This window comes from Cherax quadricarinatus, chromosome 32 (genome assembly GCF_038502225.1).
Source record: "Cherax quadricarinatus isolate ZL_2023a chromosome 32, ASM3850222v1, whole genome shotgun sequence".
Classification (NCBI taxonomy): domain Eukaryota; kingdom Metazoa; phylum Arthropoda; class Malacostraca; order Decapoda; family Parastacidae; genus Cherax; species Cherax quadricarinatus.
The window spans coordinates 10,218,389-10,234,599 of record NC_091323.1 but is presented as its reverse complement, the minus strand read 5'-3'; the positions used below and the strand labels follow the sequence as shown (position 1 = coordinate 10,234,599).

Below are 16,211 nucleotides of genomic sequence, written 5' to 3'. Positions count from 1 at the left end.
CACTCTTGTATTTTTCAATGATCTCCTCCATTTACATTGTAATTCTCACTCTTTTTAACACAGGCTTGGCACTAAAAGCTTTCTTCGGACCTATGGTGGCTTATTTAGTGGTTACAAGCACTAGAAATAGTGGAATAATCCAAAATATATGGGAGGCACACGTGGAAACCGACCACAACAGCTTGTAAACAATGGCACGCTGACTCTTGGAGTGGCTGGGCCCGCTCAGGCTACGCTCTGAGCACATCGACACATTCGGGACAAACGTCGTTGGTTAAGATTTTCGCCGTTGGTTAAGGCATTTTTTTCTACGGCAAAAAGCACCGTTAGACAAAATTGCAGTTACTTAATGCCATCGTTAGTTGAGGATCGACTGTAGTTTTAATATAGATTAGAATGCTGTTTTTAAATTATTTAATATTTAACGAAAGGAGTTTTATCAACAACGACCAGGTGGCATTATTGTAACCTTTATTTTGTTATTTTTTTCTGATAAACTTGAGTTTTTCATGAAGAGTCTGCCTAAACAATCCCAATACATTTTGCTAACTTTTTGGCGAATGCTGTTTGCAAAAACAAAGAAAAAAAACACAGATTTTGCAAAATAAGCTTAGCTTGCTTATTTTGGAGTGGCACTTGGTGAATAAGATAAGTCTTGGGCTCCCTGAATGGTTTGTAAAACCTGTGTAGAATGCTTTCAACAGTGGAAAAATAAGCAAATGAAAAATTTGTTTAAACTTTGGTGTGTCTATGGTGTGGAGAAAGCCGAAAAACCACCGCAACGATTGGAGAATATGAAAGGCTTCTACTGATACAAGAAATTCAAGTGGGAATATCCTGATTTAGAGTCAGCAAGGAGACCTGTGTCACACAGTGAAGACAGTCCCATACCAGTGTTTACAACACTACCTGGCCTTCCCTTGTCACATGTTGAAGAAACTTAGGGTTTAGGATATAACACAGGTGATAGCAGTAGAAGTGAATATAAAATAAACATTTCAACACCCCGGCAGTTCCCCTAAGAAGAACTCAAATATCTGATTATTGCATTTCCGAACACTTGTTGTATGCCATAATCGTCATATATTCTCTATTACTATCATAACGATACTGTGTCCGAGACTGACACAAAGAGATGGAGTCTTCTTCCACATCCAAGCAGTGTTCTTGTGTGCTGGTTCAGTGGAGCTGTGATTCATGGAGTACCAGGAGGTCATCATAGTGTTTGCTTAAGGACCTGATGTTGTAGTTAAGTACTGATAGACTTTTAGCATTGTTTAGGATAGTGCTGGCTTGTGATGCTGTGTAGTAAAGGCAGTTACTTTCCAATAGGACGTGATTTTAGTCTGTCAAGGAAAACATCTGAACTTTTAGCATCCAAACTAAAAGAAAATAACTGTCTACAACAAGAAGTTTAAAAGAGCAGCTTAGCAGACAAAAGAGGTTGAACTACTTTTCTTCAGCCAAGAAGAACTTGTATACTGCAATAATATCCTTGTACTTCTTCGAATGTGACTTGAATATCGACCAGGAGATTGGCGGCTGTTTATAGACAGCTCCATTAGAAGCCTGAAATGTATCTTATTGCACAGTGGTAAACAATATGCATCTCTTCCAATTGCGCACTCAACAAACTTAAAAAAAAATATCAAAGTGGTTTTCATATGCATTAATTAGTGGAATTTGAATGATCTTACCATGTTAGTCTGTTATAATATAGAATGAAATGCTAGTATAAATTATATGATTCGACTTTTGCATGATCTAAAAATAATTTTAATGCGATTTGTAAGTTAGCCTCGCCTGAAAAATTTATTTATCACATCTTTTATGTTTTTCAGTGGGATACCAAATTTATCAAAAACTAGAGCCAATCAAGAAAAACCTATGACATATTCGGAATCAGTTCCACAAACGTACCCTAAAATCGGAGTAACATCATTAACCAGAAAATGAGTGTTGACTAGTATTATATTCCCGGAAAAGCGTTAAACACGTTGGAGGTCATACAGCTCCTTAGATATAACAGACAATCCCCCCCCCCCCGAGAGGGTAATCTTTGAAAAATAAATAGAAGGGTTCCATGGAAAATTCTTGAGATTTTCTTTGATGGCGTTCGATTGCTATTACCTGGAGTTTACCTGGAGAGAGTTCCGGGGGTCAACGCCCCCGCGGCCCGGTCTGTGACCAATTATTTTTTCTTTAAAGCTCTTGTATTCTCTTCTTCGAGGATAAATAACTTCATGGAGTGCTTTTCAACACCCTAATTGACTAGATATCTGTTAGTGCATGACAGATCGATCCTGCACTACTCCTTGCCATGAATAACTCATAAAAAATTGAATTATAAAAAACAATATGTCAAAGATGTGTAGGACCTCACAGAATTAGCTCTTAAGTGAATTATTATTATTATTATTATTATTATTATTATTATTATTATTATTATTATTATTATTATTATCATCATCATCATCATTTTCATTATTATTTTTATTCATGGGGTATCTGTAAACCTATAATGAGGTAATCAAGTTTGGTCCCAGGAAGAGAAGGGAAGCTACATTTTTTTGGTCTCGGAAGTCCTTCATCTGTATGAAAGCACCTTCCTTGAAGAGTCCCCGTGAAAGCACTTTTGAAGGGTTCCCATGAAAATTCCTTCCTTGAAAGGCCCTCATGAAAGTCTTCTTTGAAGGGCCTTCAAGCACGTTTGAAGGGTGTCCATGAAAGTGCCTTCTTTGAAGGATCCTTACGTAAAGATCTGAGGTCCAGCTCTGTCGTGTTGGACGCTGATCTCCCACACCCGCTGGAAGCTGCCTATGTCGATGAGTCCCTTGATGATGATGGCGATGAGGCCCAGGATGAGGATGAAGAGCTGCAACACGTCAGTCCACACCACCGCCTTCATCCCTCCCTGAGACAAATTAAAAGTTATTATGTTAATAGTACACAATACCGACAAATGGGCTATGGGACTGAACACCTTCCGTCAAGGCTAAGGGGCGGAATACCTTTCGTCAATGATTGAACATCTTCCATCATGGCTAAGGAACTTCTGTCAAGTCTAAGGAATTGAACACCTAATAATTACCTCTTTCCTTCTTCCACTGTCTCTAGCTTCATAAAAGTAACTCCTGTATTCGACTGAAAATGATTTTCCCACCACCAAACAACATCACCTTTTAAAATCTGTCCATTTTCCCTTCTTATATTTTTAAAGTGTGATGTATACTTTACAAATTTATCAAAGTGAATATTTACTAGACACGAAGTAGTATGTTACAACGACCTTCCGTAATAAAAAATATTTCATAAATGGAGTTACAAGAGGTAGTAGTAGTAGTAGTAAGAAGTATTGTAGAGGTGGTAGTAGTAGTTGTAGTATTTTATTTATTGTTATTAGAGTTACGCTAGTACTAGAGTATTAATAGCACCTGAAATTGTAGTAATTGTGACTGTAGCAAAAAATGACGTTGCGATAGAGTAATAGAAGTAGCGCCTACTGTAATATAAGTATTATCATCATAATGTTGACAAAAAAGACAAGTGGTGTTGCAGCAGCTGGTGAACCTCTGTTCTCCCTCAATGTCACACTAGTGACGCTGGTGATGGCCACAGGTGCAAGCGTGTAAGGGTTGAGACTGTAAATGTGTACCTTTGTGCATCCAGGTTTCAACCTTAGTTTCCTCAAGGAAATTGCTATAGTTAAGTAACATCGTTAAACTGATAGTATACCTACCCAGTTGTTGTGATCTGATTGCCTAAAGGGAAACCAAAGAATATATCCTACCAATATCTTTTTATATTCGCGGATTTGTTTGTAAATTCTGTCAGTCATCTCCAACCTACTGTACTAAGCAGACGATCTCACCTTCGAAGACCACAACAATGTATCTACCTCATCTGCTACAAAAATTATAGGATGGATATTACAGCCCAGGAGTTCCAAAGGCCTGTTATCCTGGGTGTAAAGGGAGCAAAATAAACACAGCAGAAAAACTTTTGACTTGTATTATCCTTCACCAATTTAGAACAGAAGTATGTACACTATATACACTATGTACAATAACAGGTATTAGTGCACTCCACAGTAAGCAAGGCAGAATAGAAGCCACTAGAGAGCAGACCGTGCTTCAACCAGCTCTAGAATGGGAATGACAAGGGCAGACTGGTGAGTGGTACCCACAACGCCTCTGCAATTGCCAAAACCATCTTCTCATTGGATGGAACCTGGGTACTGATTGAACAACGGGGCCCCATCATCAACTCTTAGTACCTGCTTCGCTGGTTGGGGGAGATAGCCTTTCAATGAGGGTGTGTACATGCGCCGAATAAAGGTTAGGTACTCTTTGCATACCAAGCCCATGATGATTCTCTTCAAATCGCTTGTTCTCTCTAGGCTGGAATACTGCTGTACAATAACTGCACCCTTTAAGGCAGGCAAAATTAAGTCAGTACCTGACCACCCGGGCTGTGGTTCCTACGTTGGTTTGCATGTGGCCAACAGTAACAGCCTGCTTGGTCAGACCCTGATCCATCATGAGGCTTGGTCTCAGATCAGGCCGGGGGCGTTGACCCTTGATACCCCCTCCAGGTATACGTTTTAAGATTGGGCTTTAAGATTTAATTTTATATATAAAAAAAGTCTTTTGTGTACGCGGCATCAGCTAAGCAAGAAGACTTCCATGACTCTTAACAAAACCCAGGTAAACATTGTGAGATTTTTTTTTATAAATATTTAGTTATTCAGATAACTGCAGAACTGCTTAAAAACGAGTGATAACACGAATGAAACATTCGCTTTCCGTCACTCTCGTGGCTGTTTGTTGGCTGATAAGAACCTCTGTGGGAAGCAACGTTATAGGCGGTTTCAACGAACCCAAACATTAAACTAAGATTAAAACTAAGATTAAACTAAGATTAAAACAACATAAATACAGCATTAGAACTGGACAAGATTCTAATGCTCTGTTTATTCATGTGAAAGATTTTAACCATCCAATTGATTTTCAAAAGACTGAGAAAGTTGTATCAGGCAAGTCCATGGTCGACAGGAATATAATATTTCATGAAAAGCAGTTTTGAAAATAATATGAATATTTCTTTTGGTTTATATATATTGCATTCATTTATAATTAATAAAATTTGGGAAGATTTTAATGATACATTAGACAAGAAAAAAATCTTAATGCTTGGGTAGAGTATCAGGTGCATTTCACAGAGTCGGGTGTTGGCAGGCGACTGTGAGGTGTAGCCTTGTTGTGGTGACTTGAAGGTGAGATGTAGTCTTGTCCATTATATATATGCAAGGAATTCGCAAGAGCAGGCAAAATATACACAAACACTGATCTCCGGCCGAAGGAGACTCGAACCTACGAACCTTGGAACAATATACGCAGTGCTATACCATTCCCACCACACTGAACAATACCTTGGCGCCTAGCACAATGATAAACGTTGATCCAAGGCAGTCAGCTTACAGCTTTTCATCTCATCCCCTGCATGCATCAATCTTACTAGAGATTTTAATAATGCAAGGAATTCGCAAGAGCAGGCGAAATATACACAAACACTGATCTCTGGCCTATTGAGACTCGAACCTACGAACCTTGGAACAAGGTACGCAGTGCTATACCATTCCCACCACACTGGACAATACCTTGGCACCTAGCACAATGCTAGACGTTGATCCAAGGCAGCCAGCTTTCAGGGAGAAGGCTTACAGCTTTTCATTCGGCCAGAGATCAGTGTTTGTGTATATTTCCCCTGCTCTTGCGAATTGTTTGCATTGTTAAAATCTCTAGTAAAGCTGATGCATGCAGGGGATGAGATGAAAAGCTGCAAGCCTTCTCCATGAAAGCTGGCTGCCTTGGATCAACGTCTAGCATTGTGCTAGGCACCAGGGTATTGTCCAGTGTGGTGAGAATGGTGTAGCACTGCGTACCTTGTTCCAAGGTTCGTAGGTTCGAGTCTCCTTCGGCGAGAGATCAGTGTTTGTGTATATTTCGCCTGCTCTTGCGAATTCCTTGCGTTGTTAAAATCTCTAGTAAGGCTGATGCATGCAGGGGATGAGAAGAAAAGCTGTAAGCCTTCTCCCTGAAAGTTGGCTGCCTTGGATCAAAGTCTAGCATTGTGCTAGGCACCAAGGTATTGTCCAGTGTGGTAAGAATGGTATAGAACTGCGTACCTTGTTCCAAGTTTCGTAGGTTCGAGTCTTCTTCGGCCAGAGATCAGTGTTTGTGTATGTTTCGCCTGCTCTTGCGAATTCCTTGCATTGGTAAAATCTCTAGTAAGGCTGATGCATGCAGGGGATGAGATGAAAAGCTGTAAGCCTTCTCCCTGAAAGCTGGCTGTCTTGGATCAACGTCTAGCATTGTGCTAGGCGCCAAGGTATTGTCCAGTGTGGTGAGAATGGTATAGCACTGCGTACCTTGTTCCAAGGTTCGTAGGTTCGAGTCTCCTTTGGCCAGAGATCAGTGTTATATATTTTATTTTTTTTTTATTATCACACTGGCCGATTCCCACCAAGGCAGGGTGGGCCGAAAAAGAAAAACTTTCACCATCATTCACTCCATCACTGTGTTGCCAGAAGGGTGCTTTACACTACAGTTTTTAAACTGCAACATTAACACCCCTCCTTCAGAGTGCAGGCACTGTACTTCCCATCTCCAGGACTCAAGTCTGGCCTGACGGTTTCCCTGAACCCCTTCATAAATGTTACTTTGCTCACACTCCAACAGCACGTCAAGTATTAAAAACCATTTGTCTCCATTCACTCCTATCAAACACGCTCACACATGCCTGCTGGAAGACCAAACCCCTCGCACACAAAACCTCCTTTACCCCCTCTCTCCAACCTTTCCTAGACCGACCCCTACCCCGCCTTCCTTCCACTACAGACTGATACACTCTTGAAGTCATTCTGTTTCGCTCCATTCTCTCTACATGTCCGAACCACCTCAACAACCCTTCCTCAGCCTTCTGGACAACAGTTTTGGTATTCCCGCACCTCCTCCTAACTTCCAAACTACGAATTCTCTGCATTATATTCACACCACACATTGCCCTCAGACATGACATCTCCACTGCCTCCAGCCTTCTTCTCGCTGCAACATTCATCACCCATGCTTCACACCCATATAAGAGTGTTGGTAAAACTATACTCTCATATATATATATATATATATATATATATATATATATATATATATATATATATATATATATATATATATATATCAATGAAATCACGCAACAAGTGATTTTTAAATCATTTACCACACTGCGGCAGGCCAGGACTAGACCCTACGAACCTTATACCGCCTCCAGAGACAGCACAATGTACGCATCGCCTTATCACTTGAGCCAGAGATCCTACAAGAATCACGCATGCAGCTGAGCTACATGTTTTTCTCGTGATCCGAGAACACTCGTGCCAGTGGTATCTCGAGGATTAATTTCAGCCTCCTCTTGGCTCAAGTACTAAGGTGATGCGTACATTGTGCCGTCTCTGGAGGCGGTATAAGGTTCGTAGGGTCGAGTCCTGGCCTGCCACAGTTTGGTAAATGATTTAAAATCACTTGTTTCGTGATTTCATTTCTATATACACTGCTTGTTGATGTGGGTATTCAAACAGGAGGACGCTGAAATTAATCCTCGAGAAACCACTGCCACGGGTGTCCTCGGATCACGAGTAAAACATGTAGCTTAACTGCATGTGTGATTCTTGTAGGATGGCTGGCTCAAGTGGTAAGGCGATGCGTACATTGTGCTGTCTCTGGAGGTGGTATAAGGTTCGTAAGGTTGAGTCCTGGCCTGCCGCGGTTTAGTAAATGATATATATATATATATATATATATATATATATATATATATATATATATATATATATATATATATATATATATATATATATATATATATATATATATATATAACAAGTCGGCCGTCTCCCACCGAAGCATGGTAACCCAAAAAGAAAGAAAATCCCCAAAAAGAAAATACTTTCATCATTCAACACTTTCACCTCACTCACACATAATCACTGTTTTTGCAGAGGTGCTCAGAACACAACAGCTTAGAAGCATATACGTATAAAGAGACACAACATATCCCTCTAGAATGCTAATATCCCGAAACCCCTCCTTTAGAGTGCAGGCATTGTACTTCCCATTTCCAGAACTCAAGTCCGGCTATATAAAAATAACCGGTTTCCCTGAATCCCTTCACTAAATGTTACCCTGCTCACACTCCAACAGATCGTCAGGTCCCAAATACGATTCGTCTCCATTCACTCCTATCGAACACGCTCATGCACGCCTGTTGGAAGTCCAAGCCCCCCGCCCACAAAACTTCTCTTACCCCTTCCTTCCAACCTTTTCGAGGACGACCCCTACCCTGCCTTCCTTCTCCTACAGATTTAAATGCTCTCCATGTCATTCTACTTTGATCCATTCTCTCTAAATGGCCAAACCACCTCAACCCCTCTTCAGCCCTCTGACTAATATTTTTATTAACTCCGCACCTTCTCCTAATTTCCACACTCCGAATTTTCTGCATAATATTTACACCACACATTGCCCTTAGACAGGACATCTCCACTGCCTCCAACCGTCTCCTCGCTGCTGCATTCACAACCCAAGCTTCACACCCATATAAGAGTGTTGGTACTACTATACTTTCATACATTCCCTTCTTTGCCTCCATAGATAACGTTTTTTTGTCTCCACATATACCTCAACGCACCACTCACCTTTTTTTCCTCATCAATTCTATGATTAACTTCATCCTTCATAAATCCATCCGCCGACACGTCAGCTCCCAAGTATTTGAAAACATTCACTTCTTCCATAATCCTCCCCAATTTGATATCCAATTTTTCTTTATCTAAATCATGATACCCTCATCACCTTACTCTTTTCTATGTTCACTTTCAATTTTCTACCTTTACACACACTCCCAAACTCATCCACTAACCTCTGCAATTATTGTTTAGAATCTCCCATAAGCACAGTTTCATCAGCAAAAAGCAACTGTGTCACTTCCCATTTTGTATTTGATTCCCCATAATTTAATCCCACCCCTCTCCCGAACACCCTAGCATTTACTTCTTTTACAACCCCATCTATAAATATATTAAACAACCATGGTGACATTACACATCCCTGTCTAAGACCTACTTTTACCGGGAAGTAGTCTCCCTCTTTTCTACACACCCTAACCTGAGCCTCATTATCCTCATAAAAACTCATTACAGCATTTAGTAACTTACAACCTATTCCATATACTTGCAACATCTGCCACATTGCTCCCCTATCCACTCTATCATATGCCTTTTCTAAATCCATAAATGCAATAAAAACATCCCTACCTTTATCTAAATACTGTTCACATATATGCTTCAATGTAAACACTTGATCTACACATCCCCTACCCACTCTGAAACCTTCTTGCTCATCCGCAATCCTACACTCTGTCTTATCTCTAATTCTTTCAATTATAACCCTACCGTACACTTTTCCCGGTATACTCAGTAAACTTATTCCTCTATAATTTTTACAATCTCTTTTGTCCCCCTTACCTTTATATAAAGGGACTATACATGCTCTCCGCCAATCCCTAGGTACCTTCCCACTTCAACACTATATCCTCCCCCCCCCTGCTTTGAACATTTCCGTCATGATCCCGTCAGTTCCAGCTGCTTTACCCCCTTGCATTCTACGTAATTCCTCACGTACCTCCCACACACTCACATTCTGCTCTTCTTCACTCCTAAAAGATGGTATACCTCCATGGCCAGTGCATGAAATTACCATTTCCCTTTCTTCGTCGACATTTAAAAGTTCCTCAAAATATTCTCGCCATCTACCCAAAACCTCCATCTCCCCATCTACTAACTCCCCTACTCTGTTTTTAACTGACAAATCCATTCGTTCTCTAGGCTTTAACTTGTTTAACTCACTCCAAAATTTTTTCTTATTTTCATTAAAATTTCTTGACAGTGCCTGTCCCACTCTATCATCTGCTCTCCTTTTGCACTCTCTAGCCACTCTCTTTACCTTTCTTTAACTTTCTATATATTCTACTCTTTTTATAACGCTTCTGCTTTGTATAAGTGTATAAGTGGAAGATAGGTATTAATAAAGGGGATATTAATAAGGTCTTGAGGATGTCTCTCCAAGAGAGAACGCGCAGTAATGGATTTAAATTAGATAAGTTTAGATTTAGAAAGGACATCGGAAAGTATTGGTTTGGAAATAGGGTAGTTGATGAGTGGAACAGTCTACCTAGTTGGGTTATTGAGGCTGGGACTTTGGGTAGTTTCAAATCTAGGTTGGATAAGTACATGAGTGGGATGGGTTGGATTTGAGTGGGACTTTCACATCAGAGCTTATTTCTTGGGTGGCATTGAAAATTGGGTAGGGCAAATGTTTTGTTAGTGGGATGAATTGTAAAGGACCTGCCTAGTATGGGCCAGCAGGCCTCCTGCAGTGTTCCTCCTTTCTTATGTTCTTATGTTCATAAGCTAACATTTTCTCTTTTATCACACCCTTTACTTCATTCCACCATTCACTCCTCTTTCCTCCTGCCCCCACCCTCCCATAACCACAAACTTCTGGCCCACATTCTAATACTGCATTTTAAAAACTATTCCAACTCTCTTCAACCCCCACTACTCATATTTATCTCATATATATATATATACATATATATATATATATATATATATATATATATATATATATATATATATATATATATATATATATATATATATATATATATATATATATCTGGAGTATCTGAGAGAGTTAGAGCAAAGGAAGGGGTAGCAGTAATGTTAAATGATCAGTTATGGAAGGAGAAAAGAGAATATGAATGTGTAAATTCAAGAATTATGTGGATTAAAGTAAAGGTTGGATGCGAGAAGTGGGTCATAATAAGCGTGTATGCACCTGGAGAAGAGAGGAATGCAGAGGAGAGAGAGAGATTTTGGGAGATGTTAAGTGAATGTATAGGAGCCTTTGAACCAAGTGAGAGAGTAATTGTGGTAGGGGACTTGAATGCTAAAGTAGGAGAAACTTTTAGAGAGGGTGTGGTAGGTAAGTTTGGGGTGCCAGGTGTAAATGATAATGGGAGCCCTTTGATTGAACTTTGTATAGAAAGGGGTTTAGTTATAGGTAATACATATTTTAAGAAAAAGAGGATAAATAAGTATACACGATATGATGTAGGGCGAAATGACAGTAGTTTGTTGGATTATGTATTGGTAGATAAAAGACTGTTGAGTAGACTTCAGGATGTACATGTTTATAGAGGGGCCACAGATATATCAGATCACTTTCTAGTTGTAGCTACACTGAGAGTAAAAGGTAGATGGGATACAAGGAGAATAGAAGCATCAGGGAAGAGAGAGGTGAAGGTTTATAAACTAAAAGAGGAGGCAGTTAGGGTAAGATATAAACAGCTATTGGAGGATAGATGGGCTAATGAGAGCATAGGCAATGGGGTCGAAGAGGTATGGGGTAGGTTTAAAAATGTAGTGTTAGAGTGTTCAGCAGAAGTTTGTGGTTACAGGAAAGTGGGTGCAGGAGGGAAGAGGAGCGATTGGTGGAATGATGATGTAAAGAGAGTAGTAAGGGAGAAAAAGTTAGCATATGAGAAGTTTTTACAAAGTAGAAGTGATGCAAGGAGGGAAGAGTATATGGAGAAAAAGAGAGAAGTTAAGAGAGTGGTGAAGCAATGTAAAAAGAGAGCAAATGAGAGAGTGGGTGAGATGTTATCAACAAATTTTGTTGAAAATAAGAAAAAGTTTTGGAGTGAGATTAACAAGTTAAGAAAGCCTAGAGAACAAATGGATTTGTCAGTTAAAAATAGGAGAGGAGAGTTATTAAATGGAGAGTTAGAGGTATTGGGAAGATGGAAGGAATATTTTGAGGAATTGTTAAATGTTGATGAAGATAGGGAAGCTGTGATTTCGTGTATAGGGCAAGGAGGAATAACATCTTGTAGGAGTGAGGAAGAGCCAGTTGTGAGTGTGGGGGAAGTTCGTGAGGCAGTAGGTAAAATGAAAGGGGGTAAGGCAGCCGGGATTGATGGGATAAAGATAGAAATGTTAAAAGCAGGTGGGGATATAGTTTTGGAGTGGTTGGTGCAATTATTTAATAAATGTATGGAAGAGGGTAAGGTACCTAGGGATTGGCAGAGAGCATGCATAGTTCCTTTGTATAAAGGCAAAGGGGATAAAAGAGAGTGCAAAAATTATAGGGGGATAAGTCTGTTGAGTGTACCTGGTAAAGTGTATGGTAGAGTTATAATTGAAAGAATTAAGAGTAAGACGGAGAATAGGATAGCAGATGAACAAGGAGGCTTTAGGAAAGGTAGGGGGTGTGTGGACCAGGTGTTTACAGTGAAACATATAAGTGAACAGTATTTAGATAAGGCTAAAGAGGTCTTTGTGGCATTTATGGATTTGGAAAAGGCGTATGACAGGGTGGATAGGGGGGCAATGTGGCAGATGTTGCAAGTGTATGGTGTAGGAGGTAGGTTACTGAAAGCAGTGAAGAGTTTTTACGAGGATAGTGAGGCTCAAGTTAGAGTATGTAGGAAAGAGGGAAATTTTTTCCCAGTAAAAGTAGGCCTTAGACAAGGATGTGTGATGTCACCGTGGTTGTTTAATATATTTATAGATGGGGTTGTAAGAGAAGTAAATGCGAGGGTCTTGGCAAGAGGCGTGGAGTTAAAAGATAAAGAATCACACACAAAGTGGGAGTTGTCACAGCTGCTCTTTGCTGATGACACTGTGCTCTTGGGAGATTCTGAAGAGAAGTTGCAGAGATTGGTGGATGAATTTGGTAGGGTGTGCAAAAGAAGAAAATTAAAGGTGAATACAGGAAAGAGTAAGGTTATGAGGATAACAAAAAGATTAGGTGATGAAAGATTGAATATCAGATTGGAGGGAGAGAGTATGGAGGAGGTGAACGTATTCAGATATTTGGGAGTGGACGTGTCAGCGGATGGGTCTATGAAAGATGAGGTGAATCATAGAATTGATGAGGGAAAAAGAGTGAGTGGTGCACTTAGGAGTCTGTGGAGACAAAGAACTTTGTCCTTGGAGGCAAAGAGGGGAATGTATGAGAGTATAGTTTTACCAACGCTCTTATATGGGTGTGAAGCGTGGGTGATGAATGTTGCAGCGAGGAGAAGGCTGGAGGCAGTGGAGATGTCATGTCTGAGGGCAATGTGTGGTGTGAATATAATGCAGAGAATTCGTAGTTTGGAAGTTAGGAGGAGGTGCGGGATTACCAAAACTGTTGTCCAGAGGGCTGAGGAAGGGTTGTTGAGGTGGTTCGGACATGTAGAGAGAATGGAGCGAAACAGAATGACTTCAAGAGTGTATCAGTCTGTAGTGGAAGGAAGGCGGGGTAGGGGTCGGCCTAGGAAGGGTTGGAGGGAGGGGGTAAAGGAGGTTTTGTGTGCGAGGGGCTTGGACTTCCAGCAGGCATGCGTGAGCGTGTTTGATAGGAGTGAATGGAGACAAATGGTTTTTAATACTTGACGTGCTGTTGGAGTGTGAGCAAAGTAACATTTATGAAGGGATTCAGGGAAACCGGCAGGCCGGACTTGAGTCCTGGAGATGGGAAGTACAGTGCCTGCACTCTGAAGGAGGGGTGTTAATGTTGCAGTTTAAAAACTGTAGTGTAAAGCACCCTTCTGGCAAGACAGTGATGGAGTGAATGATGGTGAAAGTTTTTCTTTTTCGGGCCACCCTGCCTTGGTGGGAATCGGCCGGTGTGATAATAATAATAATAAAAAAATATATATATATATATATATATATGTCGTGCCGAATATGTAAAACTGGTCAATTAGCAAGAACTCATTTAAATTTAAGTCCTTTCTAAAAATTTCTCTTATACGTTTAAAGATATAATTTTTTCTTTAATGTTGATGTAAAAATTTATAATTTTGCACCGAAAGGAACTTAGAAAACTTACCTAATCTTATTATAACAAGAACGATTTATTTTAGACTAACCCAACTATATATATTTTAAATTTGTTTACAATAATTTAATATTAAACAAACACAGTGAAATATATTTTTTTCGTTAGATTCAGAATAATTTTGGCGAAATTATTGCATACACAAATTTTCGCTTGTCCTATATGGCAAGATGAACGTTGCTATTTAAGCCAAGATCGCAAGTTCTGCCTGTTCGGCACGACATATATATATGTCATGCCGAATAGGCAGAACTTGCGATCTTGGCTTAAATAGCAACGCTCATCTTGCCATATAGGACAAGTGAAAATTTGTGTATGCAATAATTTCGCCAAAATCATTCTGAACCTAACGAAAAAAATGTATTTCATTGTGTTTGTTTAGTATTAAATTATTGTAAACAAATCTAAAATATATTTAGTTGGGTTAGGCTAAAATTAATTGCTCTTGTTATAATAAGGTTATGTAAGTTTTCTAAGTTCCTTTTCGTGCAAAATTATAAATGTTTACATCAACATTACTGAAAAAAATATATCTTTAAACGTATAAGAGAAAATTTTAGAAAGGACTTAATTTTAAATGAGTTCTTGCTAATTGACCAGTTTTACATATTCGGCATGACAAATATATATATATATATATATATATATATATATATATATATATATATATATATATATATATATATATATACATATATATATATACATATATATATATATTCATATATATATATATATATATATATATATATATATATATATATATACATATATATATATACATATATATATATATATACATATATATATATATATATACATATATATATATATACATATATATATATATACATATATATATACATATATATATATATACATATATATATATATACATATATATATATATAAATATATATACATATATATATATATATATATATATATATATATATATATATACATATATATATATATAAATATATATACATATATATATACATATATATATATATATATATATATATATATATATATATATATATATATATATATATATATATGCAAAACAACCACTCTGAAAGAACAGAGAAATTCCAAGTGCTTTCGTGACTACTCACATTATCAAGGATCTATGAAAGTAAAGCATCCAAGGAAGCTTCATAAGGGGTCTGGCCAGCACCTCACTATCAGATCCCACAACGGTTAAATAGGTCCAAGGACCTATCCAAGTTGGGTCGGTGCGCGTCAGGTGTTTAACCGTTGTGGGATCTGATAGTGAGGTGCTGGCCAGACCCCTTATATAGCTTCCTTGGATGCTTTACTTTCATAGTTCCTTGATAATGTGAGTAGTCACGAAAGCGCTTGGAATTTCTCTATTCTTTCAGAGTGGTTGATTTGCATATATATATATATATATATATATATATATATATATATATATATATATATATATATATATATATATATATATATATGTATATATATATATATATATATATATATATATATATATATATATATATATATATATATATATATATATATATATATGTCGTGCCGAATGTGTAAAACTGGTCAATCAGCAAGAACTCATTTAAAATTAAGTCATTTCTGAAATTTTCTCTTATACGTTTAAAGATATTTTTTTCATTGATGTTAATGCAAAAATTTTTAATTTTGCACCAAAAGAATCTTAGAAGACTTACCTAACCTTATTATAACAAGATCAATTTATTTTAGCCTAACCCAACTAAATATATTTTAAATACGTTTACAGTAATTTCGTACTAAACAAACACAATCAAATATATTGTTTTTCGTTAGGTTCAGAATGATTTTGGCGACATTATTGCACACAAATTTTCACTTTTCCTATATGGCAAGATGAACGTTGCTATTTAAGCCAAGATCGCAAGTTCTGCCTATTCGGCACGACATATATTTCTTTCAACACACTGGCCGTATCCCACCGAGGCGGGGTGGCCCAAAAGAAAAAACGAAAGTTTCTCCTTTTACATTTAGCAATATATACAGGAGAAGAGGTTACTAGCCCCTTGCTCCCGGCATTTTAGTCGCCTCTTACAACACGCATGGCTTACGGAGGAAGAATTCTGTTACACTTCCCCAAGGAGGTAAGAGGAAATAAACAAGAACAAGTAAGAAAAATGGAAGAAAACCCAGAGGGGAGTGTATATACATATA

At 38.2% G+C, this 16,211-nt stretch overlaps 1 protein-coding gene across 1 annotated transcript in view; it reads right to left on the bottom strand.

Moving 5' to 3' along the window:
* LOC138853504 (sodium-dependent multivitamin transporter-like) overlaps positions 1-2,908 on the bottom strand; it is an 80,890-nt gene extending 77,982 nt beyond the window's left edge. The window contains exon 1 of the mRNA XM_070090455.1: positions 2,754-2,908. Within this exon, the coding sequence (XP_069946556.1) occupies positions 2,754-2,908 (155 nt within the window). The remainder of the gene's footprint in view (positions 1-2,753) is intronic.
* Between the last annotated feature and the right edge of the window lie 13,303 nt (positions 2,909-16,211).